Below are 24,537 nucleotides of genomic sequence, written 5' to 3'. Positions count from 1 at the left end.
TAATGGGCACGTGGATTTTCTGATTTGAGTGAACTACTTTAAAAATATCTGTGAGTTATAGTACACCTTTCCCTCTGCTTGTTATGTAGCAGTGTTTCAATATCCAAAGCCCAGAACTGCAAATATTAAATGCAGTAGGTAACATTATTCTATCCTTGGGTTGTAAACTGGAATCAACTTCAGTGCAGCACATGGTTTAAAAATGTGGATCGATGCTCTGTTTTCAATCAGACATGTTTTCGAAAATGCATTTGATCTTGACAAATGTAGGCAGTGTGAATCACTCTTATGTGTGTAAATGTATTCGTGTGTGTATATTTTTGCCATTTGTCCCTTTCTCTTTTTCTTCACAAGGCATATTCTCTGCCAATTTTAAGAGCTCCAAAAACATAGCTTGACATAGAATTGCTTGCGGCGCACAACAAAGACAAACTGTATTGATCCAGTAAAATCCAAGATCGATGATGTAAATTTTTGACTGGCGCTTGTCAGCAACACATCCCTTTACATGTTTGACAACAAACACATTTTCAGAGGTACTCTGGGAAAATACAGTAATGAATTATGATAGCAAACCACTCGCTTCCATGCAGAGCTTGTAATTTTATTGCACATTTCATTGTAATCCCAGCAATTTTTAAAGTAACACATTTCTCAAAATTAGCAAGTTGAGATGCTGCTGCCAGAGACTATGTTAACATGCTGAAGAAGAGTATCAGTCAGCTAACATTAGGCTGGAGGGAGCAAGCAAAGCAAAAAAAGCCCCTCCAAACACCAAGACTCAAGCCACCATTTTTGCCTTCAGATTATGGCTTCAAAACAAGTTTGAAGTGTATTCTTTGTATCCACCAAGCCAAATGCCATCCTTTCCAGTTTATAGAGGGTGGAAAATGTCTATAAAAATAGAAGTTATATATGTTTTGAGTGGTCTGTGTATCCAAAAGAACAAGGATTAGTTTTACTTAGCTATTTGCTGGCTGGGAATGCTATAACAGCCTCTCTGGGAAGTGTTTCTAGACAAGTACTCGTGTTTCAGTGTGCCATGATCTGTTTAGTTGGTCCTGCAATGTAGTGTAGGAGAATCACTCTTTCTGATTTCCCCTAGTGTCTGTCCATTTCCTTTGAGGGAAGCAGGGTTTGAAAGTCTTCTTATCAAGCTGTTATTTTCATAATAAAGCACAAGAAGTCTTTTGGAGGGGAAGCAATTATATAAACTCAATATGAGCTGTGTGTCCCTGCTCATGGGAATTTTGGGGTTGTTTTGATTAGAGAACATAATCTTAGCAATCTAAGTTTTGCATATGTTACAAATACTTGGAAATTATTTTTGTATTTTTTTAAGAGTGGAAAGGGTACATAAGTATCATGTTGTGCTGTTCTAGGGTAATTTTTAATGTAATTAATTAATGGTGAAACATCTGCTGTAAATTTGAATACCATCCCTCTTGCTATAACACTGCCTTTAAGTTTTGAATCTTTGGAGAGGTTGCACTTGTAATTTTTTTTTTTAATTTTTTTTTTTTTAAAGAAGCAGATTTGTTCTTTCTTTGAATTGACATCTGACAGAAAAAGTAACTTTGTGCTATGAAAGCATAGAGTTTTTATTTTGTCATCATAGAATATTAGATGCCATTTGGACACTTGCTTGGACTCTCTGGGAGAAAGGTATCTATACCTAGACATTATTTATGATGATTGATCAAATAGAAATTGCAACTTGAGGCTCTCCTGGCATACCAGGTGTTTGCATGGCATTAGGAAGTAAAATCTTTCTGTACAGCATTTCTTTCACTGGCTGGGTGTCTCCTGGGACTACAAGAACTGCCACAGCCCATAGTGATGTACATTAAAGTGATGCCTTTGTGAATGACTGTCCAGTTTGGATATGTAATTTCCAGAGTTTCCAAGTGACTGGATAGGCTCCAAATGTTCAGCTCTTCCAGTAGGTGCCAAACCAATTGAATTTTTGTGGTTTCCAGCAAAGGCAATGCTGTTTAAAAAAAATATGAAGCCACTCAACTTGCATTTCTGTTTATGTCCTGTACAAAGAAACTAGTTCTCTGCAAGTGCTTAAAACCAATAATTTATGTTCTGAGGGGAAGGTTGTGTATCAAGGCTACATGGGAAATATATCAAGGAGAATTTTCTTTACAGGTGTTCAAAGGTGAGAGTTTGATTTACCCTGGTAACATAATGCTCAAAAACTAAAGCTGGATTCCCAGTCAATGGTTTCATCAGAAGGCCCCAAATATTTTCCCACATTCCCTCTCTGACATGCTGAAACCATTGTTATCTCATACACTTTGCCTATAGCCCAAACCATCAGGCCTTTCTCAGCCAAGGGCAGCCCTTGTAGATCCATCAATGGAGAAGTCCTTTTTCACATGGCTAAAGGAGAGAGAGAGGCACTTGGAAATGTAGTTTCTAACTCCATTAAGTTTATTGAGTGATGGGAGTGGGGGGCTAGAAGTATCATGCTGTCTTTGTCTAGATCTCTGTGTTTTGTTGGTTTATGAAGATGTCCTGTGTGAAGGAAAATCTTCCTTGAGGACTCTCAGAACAGAGATACTAATCTTCTTTTCTCATTATTCTTGTAAGAGATAATAATTTTATTCCTCCCTCAGGGTGGAGCTGGGAAAAATCAGAGCTTCCATGTTTTGACAGTGTTGTATCAAGCAGTCTTTTTATGATAAGAATTCAGTAAAAATCCTTTTGTCTTTTTAGCTGCAACATCTTAGGTACATGTAATCCCAACATCTGCTCTCTGCATATAGTCTAATAATTATCTTCAGGTGTACTGGAGCTCTTACTGGGACGTTAGCAAATGGGAAAAGTTTTGTTTGACTCAAAGTTTCACACAGACTTTGAAGATGTTTCAGTTGTTCATTATTCCAAACAACAAACTTTTTTCCAAGTAGCTCACTTATGTTTCTACGAGTATGTGTGATGGTTGCAACAAAGCAAGATGAAGTATTCAGTAGAAATTTATCTACTTACAGAGATTTAAATAAAAAATGGCATTTCCTATACTTGCATTCCATCAGGAAGCAATTAAAAAAAATTGGTGAGACTGAGTGGGAAAGAAAAGAAATAGGGAGGTAAATGTTTATGTGCAGATGATGCAAGTAAGCAGACATTCAAGTGTAGGTACAAATTTTCATGAAGGATTAAGGACATTGGAGATAACTATTAACGGTGCATTAGTTAGAATTTAATCTCAGTTCTACAAAGCCAGCAAAAGACTCTTGTTTACCTGTGACAGAATAGCACACCCTCCAATACCTACCTGTAGCCCCATAACTAATTCAAACAAGTCTTGTAAGTTTTGATTGACAGCACAACCTTGAAATAAGCCTGTGACAGACGACTTGAAAAAAACCAGCTTGCAAATCATCCTCTGAAATGTTCTCTTTTTTTTTGTACCTGCTGATGTCTTTGCTATTCAAAGCCTATAAAAGTTATGGATACTTTAATGTTATTTAAACACACTAGTTTTAATCTTCTGTCATTGAAAAAATTAAAAAAAAAAAAGAATGAACTCATTAGCAAGAGATAAAACCTTTTTACAACCCTACTATTTAATTTTATCTTCAACAGTACCTTTTCAATATGTGTCATGGGCTGATACAAGCAAGAGGTGTGGGAACATTCCTCTTGGGACTAAAATGCTTTAGACAGAATATTGGTCGTCTTTGAGAGTAATAAAGACAAAGGAAGACAATATCTAATCAAGGATTGACTTGGAAATTCTAATAGATTTCTAACTTAATTAAAACCTTTTAATGAGCTCTTTGTTTTTGATGAGTGCTAAATATAGATATCCATAGTAGTATGGCCTTAATAGCACTGCAGACCAACTCCCTATCCCTCCACTGCATTGGGAAGGGTTAAAAACATTGCAGCACCAGAGAGGTTGATTCAGAGAGAAACTGAAGTGTTTTTATGTAGAAACCACACAATTACTCACTGAAGCACAGTGAAACCAGTTTCTCTTATTTGCCTTAATTTTACAGTATATAGATTGAAGGTAGGACTGTTTCCTGCAATGTAGCAGGTGAGGGTTTGCCTGGTTGGTTCCTCTGAGCTCCTCCCTGCCCAGCCCAATCCAAGGATCAGGAGATGCCAGTTTAGGAAACCAAGACTTCAGAGCAATACAGAGACATTTGCAGAGCTGCATTGATCCAGGTTTTAACGGAATTGCAGCCATCACCAGCAGGACAGGAGATGGCAAGCATCTCCTTGCAGACCTCAAGTATCCTGCAGATACTCCAGGTCCAGTAAAAATCCTTGTGGACTCAGCGGGAACCTGAGGTGCAGGATGATTGTAAGCGAAAGTCTGCAAGAGGAAAAAAGAAGGAAAGAAAATTTAGAATTATGAAAATTCCAAATATGATATACAACACTATAATTAATTGCTGACTTTCACTATTGCATTTAGTGAAGCAATCCTAAAATCAAGTAAGAATTGTTATATAGCTGTCACAATTTATTTATATTTATTTAATTGAAGGGTACTGCATGAGCAACATTAGATTTCTGAGTTTTTATTCCCTCCCCTATTTTACTTAAAAGTTTGTTCAATTGGAACATAACTGTTGATTCCAATTGGGAAAAATACGCTTAGAAATACATATAAAAATGAAAGAAGTATAATTATAGTAAATTTACACATTTCTTTTGCATTACTTAAAATTATGTTGCACATTCATATTTTTTATTACATTTTCAATGTTTATCATTTAGCAAGTAAGCATAGTCATGTAAGATATAAATCTTTATGTACAGAGAGATCTGGTTACCAGTAAATTGTCAGACATTCAAAGGGAATGCTCAGGTCTAATGGACACATTATGTTTTCCCAAAATATTAGCTCTATTTCTTAAAATCATAGCAAGAAAGAAATATTATTTTTTTTCACACAAGCAAATGCAATCTTAAAATAAAATTATAACTTTAGCATAAAGCATCGAAGTAGGCAGTGAAAGCAAACACTCTCTCATGGCTGCCTGGCTAACTCATTTTGTTCTTATAGAGATTTTCTTCTCGTTGTTGGAATAACAGGAATCTGAATAAAGGATCTAAGTAAGGTTGGCTCATCTGGATTGGAGCAGATTGTTTAGATTTTAGACATTTTTTTTAATTGGAATAGATTGCATTGAAGATTATTGAATTGGTAGATAAATGGAATTTATCATTCTTAAACCTCTTGAACCTGTAGATGGAAAAGTAATTCATGAAAGGGAAAATAAGAAAATAAGGAAAAGGAAACAATTTACCTCATAATGTACCTAATAAAGCCAATTTTATACCAAGTGTGATTGTCCAGAACAGGTAATAGATGAATGTTTTTATTATTTTTATGGCAATAATGCAATAAAACCCATACTTCTCTAAGAAATACCTTAACATAATTGAAATAATAAGAAAGAAATTTAAAGGAGTTTTAATGTTGGAGGATGGAGTTAAAAAAGCCAGCCTTTGGTAAATTCAGGAAATAGTAAGTAATATATGATTTTCCATTTGAAGGATCTTATTGTCTGTTCTGTCTCTTCTTAAACAGCAAGAAGGGGTAAAGAAAGAATTAATTTCCCTATTTATTTGCAGCAAATAGGAGGCTGGTATGGCAGTGCCAGGCGATGGGTGAGCAGCCATGGGCAGGGGGCAGATCAGGACTGACCACAGGACAGCAGTCGCTGCTCTCCATCATTTTTATCTTCTTTTTTTTCTTTAGCTAAGGTTGGGATTAAATGCACAAGAGATGGAATTTCGTGTTCAGACTTAGATGTTTATTAATTCTTATCTATGTTATAGTGAATGCTACAGCACTTCTAGCTTACAAGTTAAAAATGAAGAAATGGTGATGTATCTTTCTCGTTACAAGGTCTTTTAAGGCTAAACAGTTCAATTAAATCCTAACACTTAACTTTTTTTTATTTTTGACCCAATGACCAAACACTTGTGACCCGCAGTGCTGCATTTTCTAATTAAAAAAGTACTACCTAGACCTAAGAAAAAGAAGGTGAAGAAAGAAAGAAACCTCTGCCCTAAAACCTCCATCTTGCCTTCCATATATTTCTATATTTTAAAACCTTAAATTCTAAATTTTTTACCATCTGATACCACGCTTCTATTCAAACTACACACCAGTGATTCTAGTTCTACCATTTAATTTTGGAAGCCTTTTCCAAGGCCTCAGGTCAAAAGCGATGTTCTTTTGGGGGTCAGTGCCTGACAGCACAGAAGGTTTGAAACTCCCAGTTTCCAGGGTTCCAACAGCTCCCATCTTCAGGAGCAGTTGGGAAGACAATCTAGGAAATTAGAGGGTGGTTTTGTCTCTGTGCTCCTGGGGAAACGCTGGAGCCAGCACATCTGTGGCCATGAGGGGGTGGAAAATCAGGGGGCAGGTGCCCGAGGGCATTGCGGCCTGTGCGCCATGGCGGGCCTGAGGGCATTGCAGCCCGTGTGAGCCATGGCGGGCCTGATGGCAGCATGGCCCATGCACCATGGTGGGCCTGAGGGTAGCGCAGCCTGTGCACCATGGCGGGCCTCAAGGTATGGCGCCATGGTGGGCCTGAGGGCAGTGTGCCATAGCGGGCCTGAGGGTGGAGCGGCCTGTGTGCCATGATGGGCCTGAGGGCGGCGTGGCCTTTGCGCCATGGCGGGCCTGAGGGCAGTGTGCCATGGCAAGCCTGAGGTGCCGTTTGGATGGGAAAAGCAGCAAGCAGGAAGGTTCAAAAAGCCAGCTGTTGTTCCAGCCTGACCCACCCCGTCAGAAGAAGAAATAGTTTGTGAAGCATAGCCTGTGAGGTATTTCTCATGTGATTTCCGAGATTTTTTTTTTAATTGTTTCTCAACTGGATGTCCTTAATTCAGCTGCAATTTTTGAGCAAAGACTTTCTCTGTGGATAGTGAAGCCTGTATATTAGTCACCTCAAAAGGTTTAAGCAAATCCTTCAAACTTTTGTAGCATGGGGATTTTGTTTATGCTCTAATGGCACACATGAAAGCCATGGGAGTCATTTTTGAAAAGGCTGTGGAGCTCCAGGGGTTGAGGGATATCTACGCAAACATGCTCCAAGGAGAAGGGGAGATAGTCTATGTGGGAGACATCCAGCCATGATCAACGGGGCTGAATTTTGGATGGGAACAGGGAAGTGTTGTACAGAAGCTGTGAGGCTTTTCCAAAAGTGCTGTGGTAAGAAGTAGCTTAAGAGATGAGCATAAACCGTTGCCTTCAGGGTTGCCAACACATACCACACATTAAACATCTTCAACTGTATTTTTTCCCATCTTTTTTTTTCTTTAACACAGCGTTTAGAGAAAAGGAAAGGCAGTGGGGTTTGGGTATCTCTGGCCCTTGATGAGCAGGATCTATGGAGGCTGCAGATAGCAACAAACTGAGCTTATAATGTCTGCCAAGAGAGAATATTTATTGCAAGGGCAGACAAATGCATGGCTCCTAAGTACTCTCACTTCATCTCCTGGCACATTTCTCGAGGTAAAAAGCAGTACATGGACACTTATATTTAACTGGATTTATAACATTGCAGGAGGTGTATGACTTTTCTGTGTATGTTCAAACTCATCTGCTATGTCCTGCAGGGTTTCTTTTGTTGTTTGCTGTTCTTGATTTGCCGGCTTGCCTTAAGTGAGGGGCTGAGCAAGATTTCCTTCAGGAGCTTCTCCCCACGTAAATTATTCTGTGGTCACTCAGGTTTCAAAACCTGCAGAAGAAAACCTCCTTTATTGAATTTCTAGCTGGGTTGGGAGTGGCTGGTACAACAGGGAACAGCTTTCACTGGAATGAGGAAGGTGTGAACAAGTTAGAGAAGTATGCTGTGTGCTTGTCAAGATTAGAAGATAAGGTTGCTGTGGGCAGTGTGTGTCCCTCTGGAAGAGATCGAGCTAGCTATGAAAATGCTGGGAAAAATGTCTAAATCAGAATGGCTGACTCATAGGCAATGTAGAAACACATCAGATTTAAAGTGTAGCTCATTATTTAAATAAAATTATCTACAGTACCACTGACACAGCAAAGATAAATGCATTTGAGTTTATGAAGTACTAAGGTCTCACATCTGTCAAAGAACAAGAAAAATGACCACAGTAAAAAAACAATGATGGTAATTATGTAATCATGGTGAAAGAATATCTTTACTCATGTTTCATCTACAAGAACAAAATTGTTTTTACAAGTCCCAACTGCATGGTGCTAACCAGCTCTGAGTTTTTTTGCTGTGCTAATCTAGTATGTTTTTAGATTATTTGAATATTTCATTTGCGTTTCATGAAACTCTCTCTGCTCTGGAGCGTCTGTTTCAAAATAGCGAATCCCAAGCTCTCATTCCTCTATTTTTGTCCTGAGAGAAAAATCTCCTCAGGAAATGTATAATCTATCCTTTACTTAGTGCAAGGATGGAAAAGTTATTTCCTAGATTGACCACTGATTTTTACTGACTGTCAGTAAAATTTACTTTTGCAAGCTATTTTAACTGTTATTGCATGTTTTATAAAGCTATATTTTTATAATGATTATTATTGATTTGATTTTACAAGAAGCATTTATATCCATGAGCACTGCTTTGTTGTCCACATAATTTTTACAAATGTTCTTAAAATTTGTCTGCTTTAATGTTAATAGAAATCCTACTAAATCAGTCCCCTGGCAAAGCATTGATGATGATTGTTTGCTCTTACCAAACTGTTAATAGGTTCCACTTAGAATATACACAGCCCATGGTAAATGTGCTCTTGCAAGGTAACACTCATCTCTGATTTTTTTACCTGCAATTTGGAGCTACAGTTAACAAGGACAAAAATTTTATCTAATCAGTGAAAGACTCAAAGGACAGGATTTACAAGTCTCCCTGTAAACCTCATGGAGTTATACATATAAATTTATCCTTTGTGTTCCTGAGTGGTAATGCCCATTAAATTGTAGATGCCAGTGTAAAGAATATTAAAATATGTGGTTCAAAATAGCAGTGAATCTACTGTTGTTTTATCCTGATGCATGACAAGACCTGAATCTCATGATGTTAACTTAGAGTATCTACAGATTTATAGGAAATGAAAATTCATTTAAAATTTTAAATAAGAAGAAACACAATTTCCAATATTTCCTGTCATTTGTGTCTGTTGTGATTTGTGGTAAAAGAGCCTGTAGAGTCCTGAGCTGCCTTGTAACATGCTAAATTTGTTGACATATTTGCTACACATTCCCAGGTTAGTGACAGCTAAATTTTTATAAGCCAGAACAGAAAAATCAGGATAATGGGTTCCAAACCTAACAGCTTTGTTAAGAAACACCCTGTGTCCCCTATTAGTAAAAATATGTGCTGTAGTTCATTGTAGTAGGAGGAAAACTGAGAATGCCTAAAAGATGAATCATTTTCTTTCTTTCGTCGCCTTCATGTGTCACGAAGAGCAGAAATACTATTTATGTAAAGCTAACAGGTACTACAATCTTCTTTTTGATATTTTTAAACTAATTTAAGCAGCAGTCATTTCTAGTTTATAGAACAATACACATCACATAAGATTTTATAATATACTTCCTGAAAACCAGTGAGGATTTTTATTCTTTTTGATAAGGAAATTGTGCATTTCAAGAGAAACATTGCGTTGTGACACATAAAATATCTGAAGATTATTTCAACACCATTTCCTGATGCAGACCTGGCATCTGATTGAAAAGAGAAAGAAGGCAGGCTGTTGAAGGCAGGCTGTTGAATGCAGGCTGTTGAATGCAGGGTGCACAAAACTGGGTCCACAGTCTGCTATTATTTCTGTGCTTTTGCAAGTAATTGTGTTAGTACAGTAGTCTAAGTTGTCTTATTTTTTGTCTTATTTTTTTCTTTTTCCTCTCAGCTATGTGGTGGCCCTTAGTTATTCTCAAATGTCACTAGGCTCACAAACTTCCATAAAAAGTTGGAGGAGGCTATAGTTCACAAGGTGAGGTCTGTGATGGTTGTTGTTGTTGATGAGAACATCACAAAAACAAAGTGGCAGAAAAATGGGAATCCAAGCAGTGTGGGGAGATGACAGGACATTTGAGGGGTTTTCTCCCTCAAATGGTAAGTAATGACTGTACTGAAGAAAAAAGTGAGTTTTATCCGTGGTGTCATTACAGTTTGCAGCCCAGCCACAGAGAAAAGCAATCTTTTCCCTGAGGAGCTTCGATGCTGTTTTTTAGTTTAAATGAAATGTTCATGATTGTGTGGATGATTGAAGGTTGATTGCCCTAAGCAATAATTTATTTATTAGAGGTCCAACCAATCCTAATTTGTATATCTTCATGTCTGATAAAGGCAAGTCTTAAACCGCTCTGTCATTATTGCTCTTCCTCTGGTATAGGAGATAATTTTGACAATAACCATCTTCTGCTCAAGGGCATTATGAAATTTATTCCCTTAAGACATATTTTGGAATCCACGTCTGTGAAATTAGATTAGATATATATCTCTCTGTGGCATCTGGACTAGTTATGCCTTCCCAAAACCATCTTCATGAATTAGGAATCGATTCCATAAGGTATGCACAAAGAAAAAATGCTAATTATTATCCTATTAATATACATATGAATATCATTTTCTGTTTATTTTTCCTAATTGAAAACAAAATCTCTAGTGAAATTTTAATGTCTAAGTGAGGTGGTAACACACCTGACTTTTAGTAGCTGGCTAATGAAATCCTCTACCAAGTGAGAGAGTAAGCAACCCTATTATTTTACATGCCAACATATCTCACCAACTTTGAACCCACATTAAGTCAAAACATTTCAGGTTACATATCCAAAATTCATGGATAAGTAATATTCAGCCTAGAATATTGAATGAAAATGCAAAACCCCAAATATATTTATCCCTATTAAAGACTAGTCTTCCTTCTTCCTTGATTTTCATGCAGTTGTTTTTTCCTTGGTAAATTACAGTAATTCTACTTACAACCTTTGTCAAAAAGTTAAATAAATAATCAGGCCTGTGGGTGAAAGCATAAGAAGAGCAAGCAGTTATTGCACTGGTGATAGTATAATAGTTCAGCTAGGAGCAGAAGTCATTTTCAACATGAGGAATAAATCTAACAGTAAACTTGATTTCAGGTTTTGAGAGCTTCAGTAGTCAGAAAAGCCATCCAGATACTCTTCAGGTTCACCATGTTGCTAGTTCACCAGAAATGTAGAAATCTTTGTTTATTGTGCTATTATTAACCGAAGTTTAAGGATTAGAAAGGCCCAGTGGAAAAAAAAGTCTATAATTATCTTGCTGGAAGGCTGCTTTAATTAAATTCTCCCAACTGAGACCTGGCCCCATTTTTTAAGTGAAGTATGGACTATAATCAGTCACATTAACATTCAATTTACTTTCCTGCAGATGACCATGAAAGTGAGTGCCTCTCAGTGAAGCTGTGCTTCAGGTAGGACAGTTCTTTCTGAAACCAGTGGAGCCATCAGTTCTCCTTTTCCCATGTGAGACTTGTTTAGATGTCAGCTGACACAGCAAAGAGAATATTTTGCCTTTTTCATGTTTTTCAGTGGCCACTGTGGTGCGTACATAGAATGACACTTGTAGGCTCTTTTCATAGCTTACCTAAAATGCCACTGTACCCAAATACCAGAGTCCACATATAAAGAGCAGCTCCAGTGAATCTTGCTTAATGGAACTTACATTTTTCAGTCATATTTTTACCCATTTAATGAAACCCTATGGAGAAAGAGAGGACTTGAGTCATTCTGAAACTTCAACAGCTCAAGATTTGTGTGAGCAACAAAGCATTTGCTCTGAGGAATCAAAAACTGACCATCATCCTTTATACTGCAAAGCCTGACAATTCTACCAGGGCTTCTAGTTTTATTCTTATCTGTTTTCACATATATCTAAAATTTTTAAGGTAGAAAGGAAGATCAAGACAAGTGAAGACTAAAACCCATGCACCTCTGCAAGCGTGCCCCTTCTGCATCGATTTCTCTTCTGTGTTTTTTTGTTTGTTTGTTTGTTTTTTAATTGACAGGGCACTAACAAATAAATGCAAAAATAATCTTGCACATTTTTGGTGATATTGCCATCAGGTTTTACAGCTTCTGGGCTCTCAGATGAATGTTCCAGGAGTGTTTTTCAGTACTCGGTCTGAAGATGTTCCAAACACTGGGAATAACATTCTGAGAGAAAAGTTGTTAATCCTCAGGCACCTGTGATTTGGAAAATACATTCTTCCCAACTTTGTTGTGAGAGATTGAATATAAAAAAAATGTCAAAACAGATAAGAAAATACTCTCAAGAATAAGAAACAGTCTCCTGTCTTGATCAAATTTTATAGGCTACAGTTTAGTTCAACAAGAATTGAAAGTTAAATTCCTAGTACTTCAGGTGATGGGTCAGAAATGAACCCAAGCAAATTGCTTCATCTTTATGGTTCATTGTCCCATTGGCAAATTGAAAATAATTACAATTATTCTCAATCCTTAATTTGAAAGGGTCTAAAATGAGACAGAAAACTCCACAGTTGTCCTGTGTATTTGATGGAAAGATGGTTTTACAAACAATTCACTCTGAATTACTCTCTATACTGAATTTTCAGACTAAATTAATGATCATTTTAGCATTTGAGTGATTCAGGCCCTGGAAATAACATAGGGGACATGTCATCTTGTAAGTGTAGCAAAGAATTGCTGGGAACCCAGGAAAGAACTGGAAAATTGTGCTTTTTCCTTTTTATTTAACTACCAGGATATGGCCTTAGTTCCAAATCAGTTATGCAAAATAAGCTCCTCCAAAACAGTCAGCTCTGAGCAACCATTGGTACAGTAAGAGCATTTTTGCCCTAAATGGTGCTTATCTGGGAGAAATTAATAGATTTTACCAAAATTTTTACCAATAAATTCATCAAAATTAAGTTGGTAGGTTTAAAAATCTCCTGTGGAAGTCAGAACTTCAGGGAAACAAGGAATCACTCCATGTAACAGCCAGTGCAGTTTGGCTGTCCCCAAGGATATGCAGTGCATGAACTGCTCTCAGCCTCCACTGTGAGTCTAACCCAGCCTGGCCATGGCAGTCATGATTCAGTGTCCCAGCTCCTGCAGCTGTGCAGTGCTTGTGCTCAGGGGAATTTAGATCCCCTTTGCCTAATTGAGATCAGAGCCTGGATTTGCCTAAAGAGAAAGCCGTTAATACAATGGCTGTTAAAGCATGGCTCTTGTTCAACCATCAATCTTTATCCATTTTGAAGGACACCTTATGGATATAAATTATGAGGTCTGTCAAGGGAAGGTTCATAGATAAATGGGTTCAGTCACTGGATTATTACTTCCTATAGGACTGGCTGCTGAGTAACAGTAAATTGTAGGAACTAAGGAAGTTTATAAAAGCCTGATCAGCTCAGCTGCTTCACTCCTGAACCGACAGCAGCATATGCAAAACCCAAGGTTATTGTGTCACATGGCAGGTTCAACAATGTCATTTTGACAATTATAAATACTTGCAGAATGACAATGTGACAAAATATAGCACTAATAAAAAACTGACAGGCTTTGAAACTTCAGTATTTTTTCAGGTGTAATGTAGTTGCATGAAAATTCATCAAAAAAACCTAAACCAACACCTCCAAATTAAATAAATAACTCTTTCACCTTGATATCATTTAATATCTGTGAAGTGAGAGACCCCACCTTTGACACAGCCATCATTTGTGTAATCTCTTACCTTAAATTCCCAGGAGTGTGCAAGACCAATTTTGTATTTTTATCGTCTGAAATGCTTGATAAATCATCTTTGAGACGTACAGCTGGAGAAATAAGCTAGATTTCAGTAACTTTTACATAGTTGTGACCTCTGCTTGTGGCAGATTCTCAGCATCATTCCAAACACAGCTGTATTGTCTCCTAATTGTGAGCCAGGTGCTTGTGTGTGGATCTGCTGTTAGATGGGTAAGAGTGGAGAATGATGAAAGAAACAAGACCCTTAATGCATGACTTTTTCCTTACTCACACAAAGAGCTTGATATAGCTTCCTTGGATACTATCCAGCATGTAGCTGACAGCGTTTTTATTTTCAGACTTTCTTTTTTCTTTTTCCACAGAAGAAAGTGATATATCCCATTATTTGTTGAGAAAAATCTTGTGTGTGTTTCCTGAATTCGTAGTATCTACTATTGAGAAAAACTGAGGTGCAAATTAAGTCTCAAAAGGATGAAATACCATCATATCAGTAATTATTGCAGCATCTCACAAAAGGGTCATAGATTTGCTTTGCCCTGAATATGGCTGGAGGTAACCTGGATCATAATGTCAAGGACAAAAGTGAATTCTTTAGGGAATCGGATCCATCATTATATGTTTATCTAAGAATTTTGAAACTTTCTTTATTTTATTCTTCAGAAGCTTGGACAAATCATCACCTACCAGATACATAGTCAACATAGGCTCCATGAAGGCAACATTCTGATCAAAGTTATCAGATACCTGGAAAGGAAATCAGAAAAAATATTTTACATTACCATTGCTTATGTATTTGTATGGTTGATCTTTGATCTACTGTAGTGGTTTGGAACCAAATCCTGTTGGAGGAAAACTGCAGAATTTCTGAAAAAAATATGAAAATGCATTTCTGTACTCAATTAAATCAGAAATCCAGCCATTTTTTTTCCTTTCCTGCAGATATTTTCTATAAGATTTATTCTTTTTCTTTAAAATTAGAAATGTGGTGAATATCTCTGTAAAAAGTGCATGAGCACATGCATAGGAGCACTTGGAAAAAAGATGGAGATGTTCCTTCTCTCCACTTCAAATTCCTTTTAAAAATTGCACCAGAGTTAAGTAAATAAGCAGGTACTGTTACTACTTTCCCTATACTTTCCACAATCACTTTTTGTTGTTTCTTCTTATTCAGTTGTTTCAGGAAATAATTGCTTCATCTGTAATGGCTTACCATAAACATTATTATTATGTTATTATCTAAAGGGATACTTTCTTTTTCAGATTCCAATTGTTTCTTGTCACAAATCTTTCTTACAAGATTTGTGGATTCTCTCATTTTCTATTCTCTCTCCTAGACCTGATGAGACATTTTGTCCCTGAATTGTGTCCTAATTCCATAAAAGCAGGAAAATAAATGTTCATGGTGAGCCCACAACATAATCCATGTTTTCAAAATTACATTGAGTCGCCCACCTCAGTGACTCAGCCAGTGGGTAGCAGCAGAGTCATTTTGAGTGGCTGTTTTCCAGATCAGCAATTGCTTACCACGTTTCACTGTGGGCTGACTTTCTTTGTGTAAAAAGGTATATTTTAGTTTCCAGAGAAAAAAAGGAACATTAGTCTTAGTCCTAAAGAATCACAAGTGTTGTTGCATTCATATTGTTAAGCCCTGAATGGTGGCACAGATGTAACAAACTTTGCTTGTTCCCTGCAAAATCCACCTGTCCAACAGGTCGAAGACCAGGAAATGAAAACAAGTGTCTTTTTGTTTGTATATGTATACTTTGAAAATCAGCTGAAAGCAATGTGGAAATGGTAGAAAAAGTCAGAAACTCATTGAGTCTTATTCAGTTGTATATTTTTTGGATAATAATATTCATATGTCCAAATACATGTTGTATTTTTTATTATTTATTTTGGCTGGCAGAAATTGTCCTTTTAAGAAGACAGTGGGAAACCTGGTAGCAGAGTTTGCAGAGGACTTGTATTAGCACATGGAAGAGTTATATAAGTTTTTCCTGCCCTCTAAAAGTATAAAAGCACACAAAGTTCTTTTTCATGCACCTGTCTTTACAGGAACTGGTCTATTTTAAGGTGTATCAATATAGCATGGAATAATCTCCCTGGAGCTGTAGAAGGTGCTCTACTTTGAAGTCATTAACCAATATCCAGGAAGCAAGAACACCTCTGGTGTGACTAATGACAGGTTTCTAATTGTTTATAATAGATGATGTATTTATGTAGGAATTACTTTAAATGCAGCACTGTGTCCTGTGGCCTCCCCAGGATGCTGCTGGAAGACTTTAGTAATTCTTACATAACAATAATTTCTTTTTGACAAAATCTTTTTGGTGAGGAATATTTTCACAGCAGGGAAGGCAGCTGCCTTCTGCATTTTCACGAGGGCTGAATTTTAGGCAGGCCACAATTTGACTGTGAAATTGCGGCTGCATATACCTATGGATGCAGTTATTGTCTCAAGGATGATGAGATCTCTCATACATGGGTACAGTTATGTAGCTACATAATTAAGTAGTCTTAATTACAGCTGTTCACATGGACAGAAGGACTCCAGACTGACCTTTTAATAAAAATACCTTCCACTTTCATTCCAATATTGAATTCACCTCTACCAGAGCTAAATTCCACAGAAAATGACCTGTGATGAACTTTGACTTAGGGGCAGTGTTGCATTTGTGGGGCTGAAGGATTTTGCATTAAGCATTTCAGTCTGTGATTCTCAGATCCCTAAATTTCCTGAAAAAAACTGGAATACTTTCCACAGTGGTAATGGGAATGTTGTTTTCTTGAAGTTGTAAGGCACTGAGAGACTTTTTTTAGCCTTGATAATGAGGAGAAATGGAGAGGAACACCTTAAAATATTCAGTTCCAGGGTATATCTATCATATCTGGGTATGATGCTGAAAACATGGAGAGAAATTTCAAGATCTCTTAAAGTGTACTTTAACCAGCATAAATCTGCTGTTACTTGTGTGTGTGATTAAAATATTTGTCCTTTTGTGGACAACATATGCCACAGGGAATGACTCTTTCCACATGTAGTCTTCTTTTAACTGCATATTGAAATCTTGGAGTTGTGAGCACCTGCTCCTAGGATGACTATAATGACTTTGTAATGTATCCTTCTCTGAACAACTTAAATATGATCTCATTTTTCACTTATTTTCTACTGCTGTTTTGACAGGTTACTATTAAGTCTGCCTGACACACCTGATGATAAGATGATGATTCACCTGCTAATTATTTTGCAAAATATTAATCATTAGTACTGAAATTTTATATTCCCGATTTCTATTTGAGGACATTTCTTCTGTATTTGTTTTCCCCTCCAGCTGAAATGATCTATCAATTTCTGACCATGACATAGGAAAGGCCTTCACTACTGATGTGATGAAAATATGTGGTTGTTTGCTTGGGAAGGACACACAGCCTGTGCTGTGAGCTGGACTTTTGCATTGTTTAGTTAACATCAGTGTCTCCTCTTTGGAACACAACAGTTGTGCTAATTTTTGCTTAATGTATGTTTACAGAATGGCCAGAGATTTACCTAGTGCCCATAGATGTCAGTGGAAATATTTGCATCAAGCAGGGCATACACAGAGGTCATGTATCACTCTTACTTTTAAAAGACATTAATAATATCTTTGATGAAGCAGTATGTGCATTTGCAAATATTACTTTTAGCTGACTTTTTTCAAATAAAAAAAAATCCACAATATTAGAGAAACTTTGGATTTATTTTAGTTTGAAACAATGCGTGAATTCAGTAATGTTAATTAAAGAATAAGTATTAGCAGATTTTAGCATTCTTAGCATGCTTTGAGGATTGATTAATAAGGGTAATACTTAGATGGCACAATGGAATCATTTTCAACATCATTACCTTGTCCCTTGAAGGAGTCAAGCTTGAACCCTTGGGATTTGGCATCACTTAGTAAAATAACATTACCAAACCCATCTGACTTTCTGAAGGACAAAACTTTTATAATAATCAAGGCATTGGAATGTATTAAATTGGGAAGTGATGCAAAGTAGAAGGAGTGACTTGAGGAGATCAGGTTTGGAAGAACGGTTTGAAGGAGTAAAGAAAATGTTCTTCAGCCTAGGAAAAAGATATAAAAGCTGAAGTTAAGCCTAGACAAATGATGGGAAAATTTACATGGCAGCATTAGAGTACTCAGTAAGTCAGATAGTGGGTGTAGTCACTCTAGCTGTCAATGAAGTTACTTATCTGATCTTTGAATGGACTAAGGAATAATAAAATAGGGCTATCACATGTATCCTATAACTAATAACAATTGTAAAATATACAAGATAACATAAAAATAGACATTCAGAGAGAGTTGCAAGGTAACTAAGAGACAGTCTATCTGGTTTGTTGCCATAAAATCACTACATGTACATCCCACAGGCACCCTATTAGATGCACTGCAAGAACAAAGTGAGAGCAGCAATTTCCAGATGTCTCCTTATGACACAAAACCAAACTTACTTATATTTTCTGTAAAATAAGCTTGGCAGAATTTCATATTCAACTTTATATGGGAATTCTCCTTGATAGCTGACCCCTGGGAGGACTTAGCCTTACAGAAAAGCATCTTCAAATTGGATGGGGTGCAACCCAAGATGGATCTGAGCTCCTCTATGACCTTTCAGGACCGAGGAGCTTCTGCTCAGAACTCAGGAGTAGGATGATGTGCATGTAGCTACTGTTAATACTGAACACTGAGGGCGAGGTGTGGCTCACTCCACAGCCAGCTCTGCATGGTTTACAGCTTTGGACTTGACTCCTAAGTGTTGTGTTTGATTTTGGGTGGGTTTTTAATATATTTTAGTCTCCTCAACGTGTAACAGTTGGGACATTTAGATGTCTGACTCAGTTTCAGCCATGTCTGTTTGCTTGTTCCTGAAGACATTAGCTGTAAAACCCAGTCCTGTGTCATGACTTCATTTGACAGATGTTCTTACAATCATTGTGCCCTCAAAGCAGTGAAATAACTGCAAGAGAAGCACAGGGCTGCTTCAGCTCAGGCAGATGAAAAGCATATGGACACTCTGTGGGAAGGACATAACTGTTTATTATCAACAGGTCTCTGGCAGCCCTGCTGATATTACCCTTTTCCTGGTTGCAGTAGAGGAGAACAAGGACTGGCCAGGCCACTGCTGAAGCAAGGGTTGTTGTTTTCCGAGTGCAGGTGGTTGGTGTCAATAGATGAGATTATGAGCCCCCAGCAGAAAATGGATCAAGGGACTGCTTGGGATGTACCTAATTGCTATAAAGACTGAAAGAGCCTTGCCCAAGAAAGCAAATTGCAGAAATTTAGTGGCTCTTGTAATTTAGGTGCTCAGGAAGAACAGAGCTGAGTAGGAAAGAAACCTTTGATTTAGGAAGGGTAACTTTTGTCAGACTGGAAAATATATAAATTTGGCATCTTAGGCCTAAGATGGGAAATGAAAAGTTCTGGTATTTTCTTTTTCTCTTCTTTATTCTCCTTTCCTTTTTTAATGTTTCCTAAGCTAAGATCAGCTTTCTAAGGTCAGGCTTCGCTAGCTTATGGGGGAGATTTCATTTTTTTTTAAGGCTTTGAAGTGAATGCTTTCAACCTGGATAGACTCGTCTCACATCTGCTGAATATGCCTCATTCTTCTGCTTTATTCTTACTTATGTGGCTTTTCTCAAGAGAGTAATTCAACAGATGCAATAGAAACCAAAAAGGTAGTGTTTTACTGCCGATAGGAAGCAGGAGTTTGTAAAATAAGTTGTCTGGTGTGTAGAGAATACCAGAAAATAGGATTCCCAAGCTGGCATCATAAATAAACTTTTATATAAATATTACATAAATGAGGAAAAAAGAGTTATTATAACAGGATTCTAGTTTCAATTTCTCATGAAAGTTGTGTTAAAAAAGCAGCTTGAGTTCTTTCTTACTTACCCAAACTCTGTCCTTCACATTTAAATGGTTGGTAAAATGACTGCAAGCCTATGCTGACACTTCAGCTGTATTAAAGCTGAGCTGCCTGTATATCATAGAGTTCTCTTGGTTTAGATACTCACAGCAGGTCTATTACATCTCCTGTTGTAGAAACTGCCTTTGGGACTTGGCCAGGTAATCCTAAAAATCACCCATCCACAACAATTAAAAAAGGTGGCACAGCAAAGACAAAAGGGAATAAAATAAATAGCCCTTGAGACGTCACCCTGCAGTCTGTAACTGGGCAGTCTGGAGAGCAGGAAGGATGAAAAACAGCCTGGCGTCTTTCTGGAGCTATTTTAATGTCTCTGATTTATAGATCTGTTATTTTGTTTAGAGGATAGGAAAGAATAGCAGAGTAAACATGATGGAGAGGGCATCCACTTAAGGCTAAGGTCAATTACTCAAGGGAATAAATGTGCGTAATTGCACACCTGATAACTAACAGCATAAATAGACTGCTGATTTATATCATGAGTCTTTAACTGCAACCCTTTTATACAAACAATTATAATAATAGGAGGTTGATTATTTGCATTTGTTCCAACTACTTGTGATGATCATCTTCACAGAGATACAGGAGAAAAATAGACTACCGTTCTCTTTGGCAGATATCCTTTCTCATTAGATGGTAACTGGCATTGTGGATAAACCTTTTATAGGTTAGGGCAGACAAACACTTTAATTATGCTCGGTAAGGTTTTAATTCCCAGATGCCTAGATGAGAAAATCTTCTGGCAGCTCAAGTCGTCGAATTAAAAGCATCTATCTGTCTTGCTAGTTCAATGACTTTTCATTAGCAATGATGTTTTGCTGCTCTTCTCTATTCTTAGCATAACTACAGTAATTAAGAGGCAATTTTAAAAATTCTGTGTTGGAAGTCGTCTTGATACGGAGTTTGCTGAGCTGAGGAAACTGATGTCTGTCAGGAAAACTGGAGGCCCAGGACCCACGTTCCAGGCCAAAATCACCACTGCTACATGGCACTGACAGCCCCAGGCAGCACGAGTCCAGCTCTGGAGATAAAGCTTAGACAGGGTTATCCTCGTGCAGAGTGTTTTATTTGCTGTGTGGATTTTGGAGGCATGAGGACATGGCAAGGTGGTGTTGGCAGGCAACAGAGACTGCATGGAACTAAAGCAGTATTCAAAACTCAGCATTTTCCATCTTCCAGAGAAGATACATTTTTACCTCCTCTACATAGACTTTTCTATGTCTCTGGGCTGCCTAAGTCTAAATCTATATGCAAATCTGAAAACTCTCATGCATGTGAATAATCTTACAGATAATCTCTACAAAAATATTAAAAGGAGACTTAATAGTGTTTGTAGATAATCACACTTTATGTAAAATTAAACTTAGTGTAAATTAATTGTCTATTTCTTTATTATTCTTTGCAAATAAATATATGCATACATTTCCCTGCTATGCCACTGATTAGTCTGCCTGAATTTTTTGTACTGTTTCCCACTCCTCTTTTCTGATTTTGGTTGATGTGAGCTCTAATTATGAGTGTGTGCATAGAAGTCTCAGCCTGGATTTTCCTCATCTTCTCCCAGTCTGGAGAACTTTAGTAGTTATTAACTAAGCCCTTAATACAATAGCAAAACCTAGAAAAGCTTAATGATATGGTTCAACTTTATAAAAAAATTTCTGTAACCTCAAACTTATAGTGTCCATACTTTTCAATACACTATAAAAGAAGTAAGTTCTATATTCAGTATTGACTTCAGCAATTGTATTCCTCTGATTTCTGCAAAAATACCTAGAAAGTCTGAATTTGAGGGTACTGTTCCAAATATAAAAAAAAAAAATAGTTCATGGATGTGGAAGCATTTTCAGAGTTCAGTCCAGAAATATCTTTTTAATTAGAAACCTTGCCTAATGTCATTACCCTTAGCAACCCCAGGGATGGTATTCCCACAAAGGCAAGTGATTAATGCCATGGAAAGGGACAACAAAGAATTGCCAAGTTCATCCTTTTCCATTAAGTAGCTGCCACATATTCAGCTCTCTCTTTTTTTAGCCAGTGTCCTCTCTTTATAGAGTTGATGACCAGCAGGGCACAAGGATGTAATTTTTCCTTTGGGTTCCCCTTTATTCCTATATTCCTGGAACACTGTAAATTACCGTGAAACTACTTCTTGGTCATTGGAGAGAGGAAATAACCTGTCTTTCCAAACAGGATCAGTGCTGTTAGGAGAGTTATTTTCTGACCTTTTAAGTGTGTCTCCAGTCTGATATTTAAAGGCCTGCTTGAGGAACCTTATTTATGCTTGATCTATAAAACAAATTAGTGGTTTGAAAGTGTATAGCTTTGTGAATTAATAAATTACTAGCAGTAGAGCATGGGTTTGGACCAGAATTTTTCAAAGGGTTCTAATTTAATATTGTATATTTATAGAATTTCACCATGTGTTTTTCTGTGTGAGCAAATTAGAGAAATAGGTTGTTAACTAATGCCATTTTAACCTGCTACTAAGTCCAGTACAAAATTATGCTTGTTAAAGTATAAATGATCTGAGTTCTGTTTATACAGTTTGAAAATCAAGAGGTTTTTATACCCCATCACCAAACATATGCTTTATATTGTCAGCAGATATGTATTCTAACACAAACAAGAGGTCATAATTTCTGAAGAGACTGTGGATGTAATTTCCACAGCAGATTAGGACATTAATTACATGTGCAACCTGTTAAAAGGCTATCCCTTGCTTCAGCAGATTGTGCTCAATTGTCAAGATAAAATATGTTTTCACAGGTCTCTTTTAACTCGATTTGGTATGAACTGTGTCAACCTGTGCCTTGCCCATGATACCTTACCTTCCTAGGTGTGAGAGCATCATTCATTAAAGCATTGGATAATGTCTAATGATGAGGGATTGAGGGCAGCTCCAGAACAGTGTTAGCCAGAGGGTGAACATAAACAGCTTTATTACAGGCTGGGAAATAGCTGTTAATGACCTCCCACCCCCTAAGGAAAGGGAATTACTTGCATACTTTGTACTTTTTTTCCATGCAATCCCTTAATACGAGAGTAAAAGATCTTGCTGTTTCTCAGTTTCGGCAGCACTAATAAATGAAACTTTGCATCCATTCTTGTCTCACAGTCACAGATAATGTGTGGCTTTGGCAAAGCCAGACATATTTCTTACTCACCCAGCTCATCCTTCATGAAGAATCCATCACGTGCCAGGAGCACAGCTCAGAGCCAGGGACTGCAGCGTGGAGAAAAGGTCACCGAGTTGAAGTACAGAAATGCAAACTAACAGGCTGCTACATCTGCCTGCTAAAATTCCTGCCCAGAACACAGGGAGGCAAGGGAGGGCTGCAGCTTGCAGCCTGTGAATGCGAAAGCGTTAAGCTAAGCCTCACTGAAGATGGAAAACACCTGTCTCTTTTCTTCCTTCTGAGAGGGCCTCCTGGGACATGTGAGTCAGTCTCGCTCAGTCGAGTGATTCCTCAGACCACGCTCACCCTGCTGAAGAAGTATTTTCAAAAAATGTAAGGAACATGTTGCTCTGTCTCCAGAGAGCAAAATCAAGGCAAGGATCTCTTCTATGTAGTTCACTGACACACTAGATTTGGTTTCAGAGAGGCTAAACAATGACAGAGAAGAATGAGAGAGAGAACTGGGGCTGTTTTCCCTGTATTTTATATCCAAGCATCATAATTTAATGTTAAAATAATTGTGGGTGAATAGGATGTGGACCAGAAAGTGTTGCTTGCTATTCTTGTATATCACCTCAGAGTAAGCAGTTCTGCAATCAAAAGACTGATTGTAATCAGAGCCAGTATCAAATTGAAGAATCTCATCAGATTTCTAGTTGTGTCTTTTTTTTTTTTTCTCTCATCTTTGTCTTTTTTTTGGCTTGTCTTTTGGACAAGACTTTGAGGGGAAGTCAGAGGAGTCAATTTATTTTAACTTAGTCAGAATCATACCATTAATCTCAGGGATTCTGATTTTAGGAGCATTTCTTTTTCCCCCCATCATCTCCATAGTGTTTTATACTATTAATTATTTGGATAGAAATTCTCAGGCTGACTATGCACACAATATTTGAGGTAATATTATCAATTATTATTTCTTTCTTGAAACCACTAGGCAATGAATAAAGAAGATGTGCCACGCTCCACTTTGAAATCAGAAGGTTTCTCAGTACATGAGAAATGGCTTGAAAGAGTTGTGCTAAAAGGCCTTTCAAGGGCCTTAAAAGGACCTTACTTCTAAATCAGCATTCTTGGTGGGATGAATAAAAATAGTTGGACATTTGTCTTAGAACAGCTATAATTCAGTTATAGCTTCACAGCTGTTATTTTATGTCATTCTAGACTGCCTGGAGTATCTCACTCAGAATTAATAATGCATACAATATTATCAGCACAGAAGAATGGATTTAAAACAAAAACATGAGTTGAAATCCAGTCTTTTTCAAAAAGAAAATATGTTTTCTCTGGGAAGGAAAAAATTAATCAGATCTATTTTCAAGGTAGATTTGTTCATTACTTGTCTCATATCAGCACAGCACTTCTGTTTTTCTCTTAGTACAATTAGGAAGCTGGATTACAGAAATGTAGATGTACTATGAAGGTCTGAGAATAATTTTGCCCTTAGCTTAACGCTGCTGACCCCTTCTTCAAATGGAGCCCACTGTTAAAATCTCTTATTTATGCAGTTAATACAGTTCAACATTATTATGTGATGCTGTTGACCTGAGTGCAGCCAGCGGCTGTAACCAGGCTTAGAGAACTTGTATAAATATGCAGTGAGTAATGGCAAGCATGCCTTAAGCCTGTGCCTTCACAAATTCTATGAATTTTCAATGTGCTAAGTGTAGTACAATTTATTTGTTC

At 37.3% G+C, this 24,537-nt stretch overlaps 1 protein-coding gene across 2 annotated transcripts; it reads right to left on the bottom strand.

Annotated features, from left to right (window-relative positions):
• Positions 1–409: 409 nt before the first annotated feature.
• LOC148223156 (uncharacterized) lies at positions 410–23,381 on the bottom strand. Of its 2 annotated transcripts, XR_015804785.1 has the most exons (4): positions 22,843–23,381; positions 14,396–14,455; positions 11,589–11,702; positions 410–4,336 (listed from the first exon to the last, which is right to left on the bottom strand). XR_015804785.1 is itself a non-coding variant. In XM_088167798.1 (3 exons), exons 1-3 carry the CDS (start codon positions 22,849–22,851, stop codon positions 3,941–3,943), a joined length of 465 nt encoding a protein of 154 aa, XP_088023924.1. In that variant the 5' UTR covers positions 22,852–23,381; the 3' UTR covers positions 410–3,940. The 2 variants fall into 2 exon arrangements, 1 of the variants encoding a protein (XP_088023924.1); XM_088167798.1 differs by lacking the exon at positions 11,589–11,702.
• Between the last annotated feature and the right edge of the window lie 1,156 nt (positions 23,382–24,537).

Source organism: Sturnus vulgaris, chromosome 7, assembly GCF_052056855.1.
Source record: "Sturnus vulgaris isolate bStuVul1 chromosome 7, bStuVul1.hap1, whole genome shotgun sequence".
Taxonomy (NCBI): Eukaryota; Metazoa; Chordata; class Aves; order Passeriformes; family Sturnidae; genus Sturnus; species Sturnus vulgaris.
Note: the sequence above shows the minus strand (reverse complement) of the source record. Positions and strands in the feature narration are given on the sequence as shown.